The sequence below is a fragment of the Malaclemys terrapin genome, chromosome 1, assembly GCF_027887155.1.
Source record: "Malaclemys terrapin pileata isolate rMalTer1 chromosome 1, rMalTer1.hap1, whole genome shotgun sequence".
Lineage (NCBI taxonomy): Eukaryota > Metazoa > Chordata > Testudines > Emydidae > Malaclemys > Malaclemys terrapin.
The window spans coordinates 111,806,504-111,821,446 of record NC_071505.1 but is presented as its reverse complement, the minus strand read 5'-3'; the positions used below and the strand labels follow the sequence as shown (position 1 = coordinate 111,821,446).

The following is a 14,943-nucleotide window of genomic DNA, read 5'->3' as shown; positions in this document are numbered from 1 at the left end:
ACGGCACTCAAGGGGGCACCATAGCCGACCCTATGATACCGCTAAGGCAAAAATCTCTAATGACTGTGCACGTGGGAGTGCGCACACCTAGAATGGAATCGACATGAGCAAGCACTCGAGGAAGAACAGAGAGATCTCGTCCCTCTGTGATGTTGGAATTCACTTTCACTTGGGGACAACGCTTGAGGGATCTAAACTCCTTACTCTCCGTTATACCGGATGACACTGGCAGGTGCTGGCGAGACAGAGCCTGCAATATTCCCATACTGGAAACCTGCATGTTTTATCTCAGTGAGGCACCTGATTTTAATTGCCATAGCAATGAGGAGTCCTGATGGTCCCAGGGCCTCCCACCACTTGACTCGCGCTGCTGATCCAAGACTCAAAGGAGAACCTAAGAATACCATTCCCCTCCAAAAGGCTGCACACACACTGTGTTCCTCCCGTAGTTTTACTTTAAAGACCCTCAGGGCTAAGCATACTCCTGCCCTCCACACAATCCCTGTAATTCAGATACCATCCCCATAACACAGAGAACACACACATACAAGACAGCGAACTCCTGAAGGGTCTTTTTTCTTCGCACCTACTGCACTCTGCCCAACTAGACTAGATCCTTTGGTACAGTTAATAGGCCCCAATTTATCAAGGTATTTAAGTACACGCATAACTTTACGCGTGTGGGTAGCCCCAACTGAAGTCAATGTGACTGCTCATGTGCTTACCATTACAGATATATTTACGAACCTTGCTGAATCGGGGCTTTACTATCCATGAACTCCTGCTGTCACCTCCACCCTTCAGAAGGTATCCAGAAAGAGTTCTGGTGTCCAGTATGAACCAGCTATGGATGACTAGGTAGAGGGTAGGGCTTTTTGACCACCAAGAGCTATCAATAGATGGAACAAGTTTTCTCATTGCTCTTACCGCTGCCTTCACCATTGTATTTTAGGCAGTTCCTGAACATGGTCTTCATGTCACCCACAAACTCCTCCTTGGTGCAGTACTGACCTCCATTCAGCTTCTTCTCCATGCTAGAAATGTCCATGGGAGCCTGAAACACATCAAGATCTCCCTTCAATTACAACAAGCATGAGAGAGGCCCAGAAGGTGGTGTTACTAGCTTCCCAAAGAGGCCAGAAAGGACTGTTATGACCATCTAGTCTGACCTCCTGCATAACACATGGCCAAAGAACTACAAAGAACTGACTAAAGACCTAGCTTTCTACCAATCCAAAGAGTCACATGCAAGACCGATGGAGCGGGTTGGACCATGTTGCCTACCTTAATGATCTGGTAGTAATTTGGAGCATATGATTCATCAACTGGTTCCAAGAAGGGCCAAGAGTCCTTGTGAGCCTTTACCACATCTAGAACTGACCGCAACAAAAGGAAGAGAAACTGTTACGCACAGCCAGGCAGACATTCAGTTATTTTTAACTCCTGCGAAGTGAAAGGCGAGAAGGAGACTGACCTTTGTACATGGCGGTGAACTCATCATCCAGTTCAAAGCTGCAAATGGGAAGTGCAATAATGAATACACACACTCTTATCTTCATCATTCCTCCACCCCATACCTGGTGCTCCCAACAGTAAGGTTCTGCAGAAGAACCCGTACGTGCATCCACACTATGAACACTCATTCAAACGGACACCCTCTTTCCTGTACTGCACTCTACGCCCCTCAGACGTTCCTCCCACCTCAATCCCCTCCTCACCGTCCTTATTAACACCCACCCCATTTACTTTATCACTGGCCACATTCCTCCTACCCCCTACCCTGAAAGCGTATGAATGCACAGGCCTGTTGCACACACTGCAATGTACTCACAGATCCTTGGTCTTCCTTTCCTCCCTGGCAGGAGAACTGGGATCCAAGTGGGAAAGTTCTGGGGGAAGCTCCTTCCCCTGGGCCAGAAGCCAAGCCCGTTCTTCCCGGAGCTTCCTCCTCCTGGCTCGTTCTGCAATGGGAGAAAGAAAGCCGTTTAGCCCTCTTACCCCGCATCAGTAACATCACGCACGAAAACTAAGGAGGCTATTCAGCAGCCAATTTCAGGAGGTTGTTGTGTCCGACAGCCAAGGGCTTTACCCAGTGAACGCTGTCATCCCTCCAGAAATGGCAGCAGCAAGGAAACAGAGAATACAGGAGCACCACACCTGCCTTTCCTCCTCTCCACCTTAACAACTTATTTTGCAGTGTCACTGTTGCAAAGCTGCTGCTAGCCTGTTTCCAGACAAATTTCCACTTAACTGACTGGGCCAACTGTGTTGCTGAGGTTTAAGAAGTCAGTGGCAGGGATGGCAGGAGCTACTTTCAGACCACCTCTGGTCTGCAGCCAGACATTGGTTAGCCACTGTTCTGTTTCAGATGGGGAAGTTTACTGGTTTTGTGTGAGCTTAGTTTTCTTTTTCTTTTACCAGTTCTACGGGCACTTAAATTCACAAGCACGTTTTGTACCAAGATTATGTCTCCAGAACTGTTTTCTGAGAAGACTCTGTTTCCTTGGTCACTGCAGCAACCCACATATGGTATGAAGGTGGGATCTCCCACAGAGGAGAATACCAGAGACTTGGAAATGTAAGGTGGAGACCCAAAGAAAGGATAGCAGAAGATGAGGGACTGGAGGAAATTCTGGTGTATTTGCCTCCTACAGCCTCTGCACCTCAGGCCTGTCCCGTGAGATGGCAGCCTTCACGTCCCTTTTCTAATTGTTCTTAAAGGGCCAAAGTGACACGAGACTAAGGCAGTAAAAGATGAGCAGGGCTCAAGAAGTGCCACACTCTGAAGGAAAGCTATTGCTACATTCCAGTTTGTCAACTAAGGAGGGAGGTAAAAAGGGATGAAGAGAAAAAACTGAGAATGAATGTCTCTGAACTATCTTACTCCCACTGACACCAGGAGTACCATTCCTGTCTTCAAAGGTATGTTTTTGAGGAAGAATGTCCATCAAGGATGGTGCAAAAGCCTCCTAAACTTTCCCAGAACCACAAGGGGGAAGATGTTGGAATTGACTTTGTTTTGTGTCGCTGGCCATATTTTGTGACCAGCCACAGAGCTGGTGGATTCCTTTCCTGGTACCCCATTATCTGAGAAGGCACCTGAGGTCTATTGCATCACATGAGGACACCCCAGTGACTACTCCTAAGAAAAAACTGCTAACCTAAGAGAAGGGTCTGGTCTCTGAATACTGCTGAAGGGTCCATCAGAAGCAGTACCCTGAGAAAAACTTGATTAATTCTACAACACGATTGCTACATCCAAAGAAATCCACTGAGGAGATACTGGACATTATCATTCAGGAGCCGTTTCAGACCTGGGTGTATGTCAGAACAAAGAATGGTGAAGAGTTTTTAAGTTTACCCTTACAGGACTCTGGCTAGCACTCAAGGTGCAAAAATAGGGAAGGGGAGAGAGGGGACTTGGTGTAAAATAAACCTGGATACTACAGGGGTGGAATGGATATAAAAAACAAGGTATACTTTTACTGTGACCAAATGTGACATAAAGCAAGGTACTCTCCAGTGAACAATGTCATGGATGATGAACCTGTGTCTTTTCCCAGGAGGAATCTTAATACCAGCTATTTGGGTGATGGCATCCAGATGTGTGTGTGATTCCTAAATGGGAGGAAGTTCAGAGGCCTCCTTGATACAGGTAGTGCATAGACCTTTGTCCACCACAAATGGATCCTCACTAAAGGTCTGGATGTAAGCAACATCTTGGAATTGTGCTGTGTACATGGAGACTACATGGATTTCTGGAGTTCTGAATAGAAATTAAGGACCAGTACATTTTTGATGAAAGTAAGTATGGCTGATAAACATCCCCTCTAACATAGAATTGGTATATCCTGACTTAGAATACCACAACTTGTAGCAGACCGTCCAATATCATGTGTGGTAACTGGGTCTTTGGCTACAGAGAACTTTTTTCCAGAGGCCCTACTGTATATGGGAAACCAGGAAAGGTGGCATATGTGGAAGGAATCAAAAGGGGAATTTACATCTTGTGAGCTGATCCAGAAGATCAAAGGGGAAGGAAAGGCCTTGGATCCAAGTTGGCCTGGTCAGAAAGATGAGAAGGAGGAATCCACCTGGCTTATCTTTGAACCTGGAATAGAGCAATCCCAACATATATTCCTGTATACAGCTGGATCATTAAATTGATCCAGCAAGAACTACCTTAATCACTTTTTACAGGATTAGGGTCACTGAGACCAAAGGTGCAATGGATACCCGTACGATGAGTTAAGGAAAATGAATGACCTAGGAGTAACTGAGCCATTTAATACCAAATGGACAAGCCTTGTAGTGATAGTGCCCAAGAAAAATGGGAGTGTTCACTTTGTGTAGGCTTTGGGAAGCTGTCTAAATCTGATGATGCTTTTCATTAAGATCACAATTGGACTGTTTTAATTCACTGGCACGCTTTTGGCCTACACGGGGCACTACCCATCAAACTCCGAAAGGTTGCCAGTGTCCCAAAGGTACTTCATAATTTTCCAATGACGTAGCTAGGTGATACATAGTGCCATGTGAGAGGAGCACTTGAAACCTCTAACAGCGATTCTGGTGGAAATCCTGAAAGCTGGTTGAAACCATAAATCCAGGGAAATGCAGATGGGCCCAGCAGAGGTTCACCATCTGGGTTATACCCTAAAGAAGGGGCTAGCAAAATACCAGATTGACAAGGTACAGATGGATCTACGTACGCCTGCAGCCTGAAACTGAAAAGCAGGTGAAGTCCCATTAGATGGTACAAATGCTTCATTCTCCAGTTTTCTGTCATTGCAGGACCTCTTACAGAATTCAGTTAAGATAAACCATAAAGTTCATAATCTTTGTAACCCTGAAAACCTGTGTATGTGAACATCCAGTTTTACAAAATAAACTACTTCATCTTAGGGTCATTGCTGATCTGTCATGAAAACTCTTTTCCCAGAGAAAAACTTGATTTACTGTCATTGAGACAGTGTCTAGTAATAAAGTGAACTGTGGAAAACCTAAAATATTACCTGGATAACTGATGTTTCTGAGGCCTAGTGTACATAAAAAATATGCACTGATTTAACTAAAGGTTTGATTTTAATTCAGTTTAGTTAAACCAATGCAATAAGACTTCATGGACACTTATTTTGGTTTAAGACAAACTTATTTTGATTTCAAGTATCAGAGGGGTAGCCGTGTTAGTCTGAATCTGTAAAAAGCAACAGAGGGTCCTGTGGCACCTTTGAGACTAACAGAAGTATTGGGAGCATAAGCTTTCGTGGGTAAGAACCTCACTTCTTCAGATGTATCTGAAGAAGTGAGGTTCTTACCCACGAAAACTTATGCTCCCAATACTTCTGTTAGTCTCAAAGGTGCCACAGGACCCTCTGTTGCTTATTTTGATTTGGCTTAAGTTAATTGGGAGCAGCTTTAAACTACACTGAAATAAGCCACTCTTAAACCAAAATGAGACAGTCCACACAGAAATTTACACCAGTTTAATTAAATTGTTTTTAAAAACAGATTTAAGCTAACCCAGAGCAAATTTTGTGTGTAGACAAGGCCTAACACCATCAGATAATGCAGTGATTCCATTTATCAATCTAGGTACATATATGGCTGATATCAAAGCAGTATCTGAGCATCTCCCATGTATTTGCAGATTTATCCTCACAACACCTGAGATGTAGAGAAGTATTATGCCCATTTTACAGATGGGGAATTGAAGCACAGGAAATTAGGTCACTTGCCAAAGTGACACAGGAAGTCTGTGGTAGATCTGGAATTGAATGGATTTATGGTTAATGCACTAGATTTTGACTAGATTAGCTAGGACTGACAACTAGAGATGTATAAAGGCCATCTGTGTAATTGGGTTTTAAAAGACTAAAGGGGTGGCAGGTAGAAAAAGCTACTCTGTTACAGGATATCTGGCCTACTGCCAAACATCTGGTTAGCAGACTATTCTGTATTGGAAAGTTTACTGGTTTTGTGTACTTAGTTTTTCTTTTTGTTATACTAATTCTGTATCATCTTAAACGATTCACAAGCACTTCTACTACCCCAGACATTTACATCCAGAGCCGTTTTCTGGGGACATGCTGGGTCTTCCTGGCGCTGCAGCAATCTAGTCATTTGTTGTGATCACCACAGATCTAGCATTTCTGTCCCCAGATGAAATGACTGACTCACCCTGCACCCGGTTGCAGCAGCCCAAAGCAAGAGTGAAATGAAACCTGACAATGCTACATTAAGCCCAGAAAAAAACTGTTATCCCCACACCTGTACCACCTCTGACTTCTCAAGCTCACACTTCCTGCTGGTCCTTTAGCTCAGAATTACTGCAATGGGAAGGGGGGCAGGAAAAAAGCAAGAGTAATTTCTGTTCAGCTGGAAGATTGAGGAGTTGGATAAATTGCAAATAGACTCAAACCACAGCAAATAAATGCATCCGGGTAACTCAGCTGAAAGGCAGAAGGGCATTCAGACCCCAACTTATTCCTGTGACATTCTAGTGCCAACGCACACCTGTCTGATGACAAGTGTTCACATCCCCTGACTGCTTAAACCCCAAACAGTTATCTGTTAGGCAACAGTGTGTGGACAGCATGAACTAGCACTTGGAAAAGCTTCTAAAGTTGTCCCCTGCACAACCTAGTTTTTAACCCTTGATCCAGTCTGGACCCTGAATTATGAGATCGCCGTTTAATGGCCCACATCAGTGTGGAAACTCTGCTCTTGCGGCACCCACCCTTCCCCCTTGGCAAGGCAGTTCCACCTTGCAGTGTTTCTGTCCACGTGCTTCCGGCAGAATGGAACGAGTGCTGCTCAGAGGCAATGAAAACCCAACTGGGCAGGTTGTCTGTGGGGAGGCAGAAGAGGGGCAGGGAACTGCAAGAGGAGCATAAACAGTAGGGAGGAGGAAAGGACAGAGTTTCGGAAGGTGATGAAGCCAGGGTGGTAGGAGGAAGACAGAGCTGAAGGGGGTATAAGAGGACAAGGAGGGAGAAGGGACAAGGAAAAGGGAATACAGGCGGCCAAACAAGAAGAGGCCAGAGAATAACAAACCCACTTCTGAAGTAACACAATCACTGATTCCATCTTGGACGTATATGAAGGAGTCTATGGCATGGAAGGAACACAAAGGATATATCTCAATTCAGTTTAACAACCCCATCAGGGGCCCTTTCAATGTCCACACCTCCACTTCACACAGCAATTACAGGTACCTTCCACTGCTTTGACCTTCTCCTCCATCTCCCTCTTCCTCTCCTCCTTTAGCAGCTGTTCCTGCTCCTTCTTCTGCACTGCCAGAAGGATTTGGCGCTCCTCCTCTTCCTCCCTGCGCCTTTGCTTCTCCATCCTGCTGAGCACACTTGGAGTCGCCTGGGATAAAAGGCCACATATGAAATTGTAACGGGCGTAAGCATAAGGTGGCACTGGCTTCTACGGATCTGATCAGCTGCAGATTTACTTTGAAGGAGACTTAAAAATGTAACTACAATAAGTGATGGAAACAAAAACACATACAATCGCTCTGTCAGAAAGGCTACACTCTATGAGCTGTATTCTCCTCCCACTGTGTACAGTTCTTATCCCGTCCCAGTTCCTTCTCCCTCGATCCCTGGCACGTTGTAATGAGTGTGTGTGATCCAGTTAGACTGTAAATTCCACGGAGCAGGTACCACATCCTCTTATTAATCTGTGAAGTGCCATGCACACATATGGCACCGGGGAAAAGGCACCATGGGAAAAACCTTTATTTGCTTGATTTCATTATAAGCCGAATGCTTGGATCATTCATCAACATTCCCATCCCACTGACAGTTCTACAAAGCACAGATGCCCTGAACATACCAAGGGAAACTATCACACTTGGAAATAACCCATATGCCCATAGGCTCTCCGCCTCAATTCTCAGGGTATAAACAGCAACAATCACTTAGGCACAAGGCATTTCCTGAAGATTAATGATCAGATGGGGTCCCTCAGCTGCCTCTCAGGCCATCAACTTTTCCGTGCCCACCATTAATCCCCAGAAAAAGCCCTGCACCTCGATCACTATTGCTTTACTGTTTCACCTGCCTGGAAATAGGACCTGCGGGTGCTTTGATAAATGGCTTGAAAGGTTGTACAGTGAACCCAGACATATTGTAAGTGCCTCCATTTTTTTTTCTTTCCTGAAATGCTATTTAGCAATGTCCTGCAGCAATGCTCCTTGGAGAATCACCCCACACTATCCCCTATTCACTGCCTCCAGCAGCAACAGTACTTGAGAGGGAATTATTCTTCACCTCATGTTGCCCACCAGTAGATGCATACCACAGTTACAGAGATTTGTTTAGTCAGGGCCCTGGAGTGCTTTACAGCATTACCAGTGGATCCCACGTTAAAGTGCACACTGAAGAAAAAACAGAAACGCCTGTTCTGTTCTGACCAGAATGCAGTGAACCCTTTGGGCCTTACCTTACCCCATGGAGTGGTCTCAGTTATTAAGATTCAGAATCCCCAAAGGGCTACAGTACCCAATTAATCCTGCTAGACTCACTGCCTGCATCCCAGGGAAATTAGCATAGAATCTCAGCAATTAGAGATGGTAAAGACCCTTTACAACATGTAGTCCATTTCCCCAGCCACTACAGGACTCTTCCTACAGTGTAAGGTCTTTGCCCAGTTGTAATATCACAAGCAACAGGACTCCTGTCACTTTCCAAGGGAAACTATTCCATGGGTTTATGCATCCCACTATTAGCCGATATCTCTTGATATTCAATCTAAAAATAGATCTGTTTCCTTATAAGTCAACCCTTCTAGCCCTCAGTCACTGTAGCTGCTTTTCTCAGAATCCCCTCCAGTGGATCTACATCCTTCTAGTCTCAGGATGCCCAGAACTGAACCCAATACTCCAAGTGCAGTCACAACAGAGCAGCAAAGAGAGGGAGTATCAGCTCCTTGTTCCATGGGACAATGCCTCTTTGTATGAGGTTCAGAGCTGCACTGCCATATCAAAACATGAAGTCTCTCTAATTTAACTTCCTCTATCACCTGGAGGTCTCTTAGCTTTGTGATCTGACCAGAGGCCCAATCCTATAAACAGGAGCATATATAAATGTAGAGGTGAGAGTAATCCCACTGACATCAAATAGGGCTACTCATGTGAGTCAAGTTCCTCACATGCATAAGCGTGCACACAACTGGGCCCCATATTTTTAGATTCTCAGTCTCCTTACATGTCTCTACCCTCTACAAGGTTCAAACCGCCTCCCTGTTTAGCATGTGCTAATGTCATTAGCGTGCTAACATGTACGAAGACAATAAGACAAAGGGTGACCAAGGGTGGCAAGTCCATAGCAGATTTTATTTATGATGCATCAGCCAGTTTTTTTATTCAGATGACAGTGAATCCAAGCCAATGTGTGTGCCTCACCAGACACCATTTCTGCAGATGCTAAGCTATTAATACGATCCTCTCTTCTCTCAGTCTCCACATTTATATGCACAACGGTTATGGTCATGCATATAAATGTGTTCTCGGGAGGTGTTGGCAAAACATCTAGCCTGCAGTTCTCAAAAGACCGTTTTCAGAGCTAGCCCAAGTGCACTTATCTTTCCTATGACATTCAGTATCTCCCCACAATGTGGAGACAGCAGCCATAGGACTTACACCACCCTTTGGACAGAAAACAGTGATTATAGAGCATACAAGAGTTTTAAACAAACCAAAGGTGCCCCCCACAGCAGATCTGGTGCCATTCTGGTGAGAGTTAAGAGGAAAACAGGAAAATCACCAACCCAACACAATGAGCACTGCGATTCCAACATACAGCCACCCCAAAACAACATTTGTTCCCAGTGGCTCTGGCAGTCTGACCGGGCCTGCTCAAGAAGTCTTATTACAGCAGTTATAAGATGGACGCTTTAAGATGTTCTAGATGGATAGTGGCCTGATTTTCAGAGGAGCTGAGTGCATGCAACTTCCAATGAAGTCAGCCAGAGCTATGGGTGCTCATCTTGGAAATCAGGCCACAGACACCCAAGCAGGCAGCCAGATTGTGTGTTGGAACGTGTCTCCTTGCACACCTGTTTGGAATGAGAAATGCCAGCACGGAACAGAAGTAAAACTTTCTGAACCAATAGTTGGCAAGGATTTTTTTTCTGCAATTCTAATGTAACCACCTCCTTCCTTCCTACAGAGGGCACTGCAAGACATAGCATCACCATCCCTAGGTTCTGCCTTTCACGTTGGCTTCTGAAATGGGCCATCTCAGGATACTCAATCAACATAAGGAGATGGAGGACTGGTCCCCTTGGCCTCCCACAGCTCGTGCCCCTTCCCCTCGTCCCCTGAATGTTCTCTGCCAGGATTTCCGCAGTTTCTCCTTAATGAGGGTGCTGCTCAGAAGGTTTTTAATGAGGAGTTAATCTGAACCACCTGTTGAGAAATCCCCGGAAGGGTCAGAAGCCTACAGAGCAGTTACAGCTCAGATTTAAGAAGCATCCAGAGCTTGGGGCTAGAAAGAAGGGTACACAACACCACACTGAGCAGGAATGACATTTTGTGCCTGAATCTTACCAATGCAGCCCCTACCCAACCTTTAGCAAACTACTCACCAGATATTCTGGCACTTTTCCTGGCTCCCATGTGGCACATGTGACTGCAATGTCATGCTGGGCAGCTAACACACTCCCCCTCCCTGCAAATATGAATGTCCTGAGACTACCTATCACAGTAATTGCTGGCACCCCCAACTCCAAAGCACAGTAAGAAGCAGTGCAGAGAGAGCCCTGAGCTTGCTGGAACCAATGTACTGGTGCACAGGCAGCAATTAACAGCCCTCTGCACCCGGGGACCTGGAGCACCTGTGTTACTGATTAGCAGCCATTCAGACTCCATGTGTTTCCCTGTCCCCACATTTGGATTTTTGCTGCCTGCGTATGAATGGGTCATCTCACTTCATGGATGGTAAGCTTCTTTGTAGCACAGGAAATAGGTTTGCCAGGCGTCCGGTTTTCGACCAGAGAACTTGGTGGAAAAGGGACCCCGGCAGCTCCAGTCAGAACCATTGATCGGGCTGTTACAAGTCCAGCTGGTGGTGCAGCGGGGCTGGCAGGTTCCCAACCTGGCTCCTCCGCATGGCTCACCAGAAGCGGCTGGCATGTCCCTGTGGCCCCTAGGCAGAGGCGCTGCTAGCGGGGTTCAGTGCGCAGTCCCCCGCCCCCAAGCACCAGCTCCGCATCTCCACTGGCCAGGAACCGCGGCCAATGGGAGCTGCGGGGGCGGCACCTGCAGGCGGAATTAATGCGCAGAGCTGCCTGGCTGTGCCTCCGCCTAAGGGCCGAGGGAAATGTGGCCACTTCCAGGAGCCACATGAGGTAAGCATTGCCTGGCCGGAGTCCGTGCGCCCTCCCACACCCCAACCCCCATCCCTGAGCCCCCTCCTGCACCCAAACACCCTCCTGGAGTCCACACCCCACGCACACACACCCCGGACCCCAATCCCTGCCCCACCCCAGAGCTCACACCCCCATCCCAGAGTCTGTACCCCCTCCTACACCCCAACCCCCTGCCTCAGCCCGAAACCCCCTCCCACACTCCAAACCCCTCGACCCCACCCCCCATCCCGGAGCCCCCTCCTGCACACTGGCCCACCCTAGAGCCTGCACCCCCAGCTGGAGTCCTCACCCCCTCCCACACTCCAACCCACTGCCCCAGCCCGGAGGTGTCCCCCCGCACACATCCTGAACCCCTCATTTCTAGCCCCACCCTGGAGCCCACACCCCCAGCCGGAGCCCTCACCCCCTTCTGCACCCCAACCCCCTGCCCCAGCCCAGTGAAAATGAGTGAGTGAGGGTGGGGGAGAGCAAGTGACAGAGGGAGGGGGGATGAAGTGAGTGGGGGGGCAGGACTTTGGGGAAGGGGGGTGGGGCAAGTGTGTTCGGTTTTGTGCAATTAGAAAGTTGGCAACCCTAACAGGAGAATGTCCCTGGTCTAACTGGCAGTGGTTAGTACATCATCCCTCTCTCCATGGGCTCCTGTCTATAACACAAGGAATGGTTCTTCCCTACATTTATTCAACTACTCTAATTCATTTATTTTCACAAGTGGAATCATGCGACACCCTTTCTGCTCTTTCCTCATATTACAGGCATTAGAAACAGAACAGACAAAAATCATCCATCCAGTCCTGCCCCCTGGCTCATATGGGATGTTCCCTACAGGATGTTTTCCAATGTTTTGTCCAGTTTAATTTAAAACATGCAAGTAATGGGTTTTTTGCCACCTCCACTGGGAGATTATTCCATGACCTAAAAGATCTGAGTCTAAGCTTTCCTAGGACAATCAACCTAAATTTTCCCTCCCTGTTCCATCCTATTTCTCCTCATTACACCTCGTGTACTAAATGAAAGAATTAATCTCCACCTTTAGTCTTTACTCCCTGACAAGTATATGTAGCCTCATGTTTACCTTTATTAAGCTATACATTCAGGGGCGGCTCTATGTTTTTTGCTGCCCCAAGCACGGCAGTCAGGCGGCCTTCGGCGGCATGCCTGCGGGCGGTCCGCTGCTCACGCGGATTCGGCGGCGTTTCTGCGGGTGATCTGCCGGTCCCGCGCCTTCGGCGTACCTGCCACTGAATTCCCGCCGAAGCCGTGGGACTGGCGGACCTCCTGCAGGCATGCTGCTGAAGGCTGCCTGATTGCCGCCCTCACGGCGACCGGCATGCCGCCCCCCGTGGCTTGCCGCCCCAGACACGCGCTTGCTGCGCTGGTGCCTGGAACCGCCCCTGTATACATTCTTCACTTCTGTAATTTCCCTTTGTACATCAATCCTTCTATCCCTGGTCCTATTTAGATTTTCTCTGAACAGCCTCCAATTTGTCAATATTTCTATAGTAGTGAAGTTCCTCAAAGTGAACCCATTCCTGCGGGTGCAGCTGCCTCTGAGTTAAAGAGAAAGGCTGTTACGACCCTGATTCATGATATGATGCTTCTGTGCATTGGCTTCTTTTGGTACCATTGCATATTCATCTTTAATTTGATGGCTGCTATCAAGCTCTCTTTCGGCATTAATGCTTTTTAAGTTTCCCTTCCCACTGAATAGCTATGATTTGGGTTATTTTTCCCCTGAGGTATTTGCTTGCAACCATTTTCAAACTCTCTCACCTCCTGCTGGATTGGTTTAATGGGATGACGGTCAGACATCCACCTGGGCGAAAACTCCGTGTGCTGCAGACGCTTCTCCTGAAATGGGGGTAGAGGAAGGGAGAGAAGGAGAAGATGTGGATTGGGGCACACCACTGATGTTCGTAAGGGAATTTTTGTATTAGGTGTGACCAGGAAACTACTATTAGCTTTACAAGGGTAGCGTCATACAGACCTCTCCAAAGGCCAGACTGGCTATGGAGTTGATTTTAGAGGCATGTTCTCAGGAAGTTCATACTCCAAATTTATCCCAATAGTTATCTGATGAGCAGCACTCTTCTATCCACCTCTAGTCACCACTCCATCACCAAAAATCCCACTCCCTGCAAACAAAGCCTAGTAGCCCCTGTTTACATGGTACCTAGAAAGTATTTAGGGATCCTGTACTGCTCAAAGTGTCTCTGCTGCAACAGATAAAACATCCTTCCCTATTCCCAGGGGGGTTTGATGGATGGCTGGATTTAGCACTCTCCCAGCCATCCAGCGTCCCTGCACTCAAGAGCAGCCACCATACAGAGATAAGCAGGCGGACACCTCCCCAGCCTTATGTGCTCACACACACCTTCTGGGCAATCATGTTGCAAATCTCAGGCAGGAAGTCTTCACTCAGGAGTTTGTAGAGCTGCCGTTCTCTTAGGGAGGTTCTCTCTCTGAAGCTCTCTGTGACTTGTCTCCACTCCTCTTCCGTCTGACACAGCAGCCACCACGTCCCACGGCCTGGTCCCTGGGACCCTTCAAGAACATAAAGGAATATTATCTTTGCAATGATTATTGTTGGCGGCTTTCCTCCAACCCATGCCCTCCCTTCCAGAACTTGGGAAGAAAGAAAGATGTTGACTGTATACACACTCCTAGGTGACATGGGTCCAGGTCTAGGAAGAAGCAAGAAAAATCGTTCATGAATGTAACGGGAAGACCTACATAGCTATGGCTTCATTCCAAGCTCTCTCAAGAGTATTGTCACGACCCCTAGTGCCAGTAATACACACTCCAGGGCACTGTACACTGGGGTGGGAAATAAAACAATGGCAGCACCTGGAATATTTTGGGTGAAATGCCATTATTAACCTAACCCACTCTAAAAAACACAACCATGTCTATCCAGCAGCCCACAGGAGGAAAAGACAAGTGGGGAAAGGAAGAATTAGTTTCCTTAGCTGTAATTTATTTTTCACAATGGAAGGCATCAACTGGGTCTGGACACTACTCATAGGTTACATTTGCTCAGACTCCCTCTGCTGGACTGCTGCAGCACGGCGCTCTGACTCAGGAGATAACTTCTAAAGCTGAAACTATCCAAACTAGCAGAAAACATCCATCCTATAAACCTACCACATTTCTATTTATGTAGTTTCAGCTTTGGAAGTTCTCTCTTGAATTCCGAGTGTGGAGCTGCAGCCGTCCAGAGGGAAGCTGAACTCTGAGGAAGAGGTAGAGAAAAGACAAAGCCAGAGTTGCCGCTATCACTGTGGAAAAAACAGTTGCATTTTCCATAACTGGTGTTCTTCGAGATGTGTTGCTCATGCCCATTCCATATTAGCTGTGTGTGCTCACCACGTGCACTGGTGCCGGATGTTTTTCCCCTGGCAGTATCCGTAGGGGACCGGCTCTGCTGCCCTCTGGACGGCCGCAGCAGTGGTGCCTGCATGGCGCAGTATAAGGGGTGCTGCCGGTACCCCCCACCCTCGGTTCCTTCTTGCCGGAAACTCTGACAGTGGGGAAGGAGGGCGGGTTGTGGAATGGACATGAGCA

General features: G+C 47.3%; 1 protein-coding gene across 2 annotated transcripts in view; it reads right to left on the bottom strand.

The window, feature by feature from the left end:
- The window catches only part of LOC128840919 (chromatin remodeling regulator CECR2), a 132,053-nt gene that overhangs the window by 18,499 nt on the left and 98,611 nt on the right, over positions 1-14,943 (bottom strand). For both annotated transcript variants that reach the window (XM_054035497.1, XM_054035506.1), the window contains 7 exons: positions 13,754-13,923; positions 13,153-13,230; positions 7,218-7,374; positions 1,832-1,961; positions 1,475-1,512; positions 1,285-1,376; positions 928-1,054 (listed from right to left, as the gene is read on the bottom strand). In XM_054035497.1, coding sequence (XP_053891472.1) covers positions 928-1,054; positions 1,285-1,376; positions 1,475-1,512; positions 1,832-1,961; positions 7,218-7,374; positions 13,153-13,230; positions 13,754-13,923 — 792 coding nt within the window. The remainder of the gene's footprint in view (positions 1-927; positions 1,055-1,284; positions 1,377-1,474; positions 1,513-1,831; positions 1,962-7,217; positions 7,375-13,152; positions 13,231-13,753; positions 13,924-14,943) is intronic.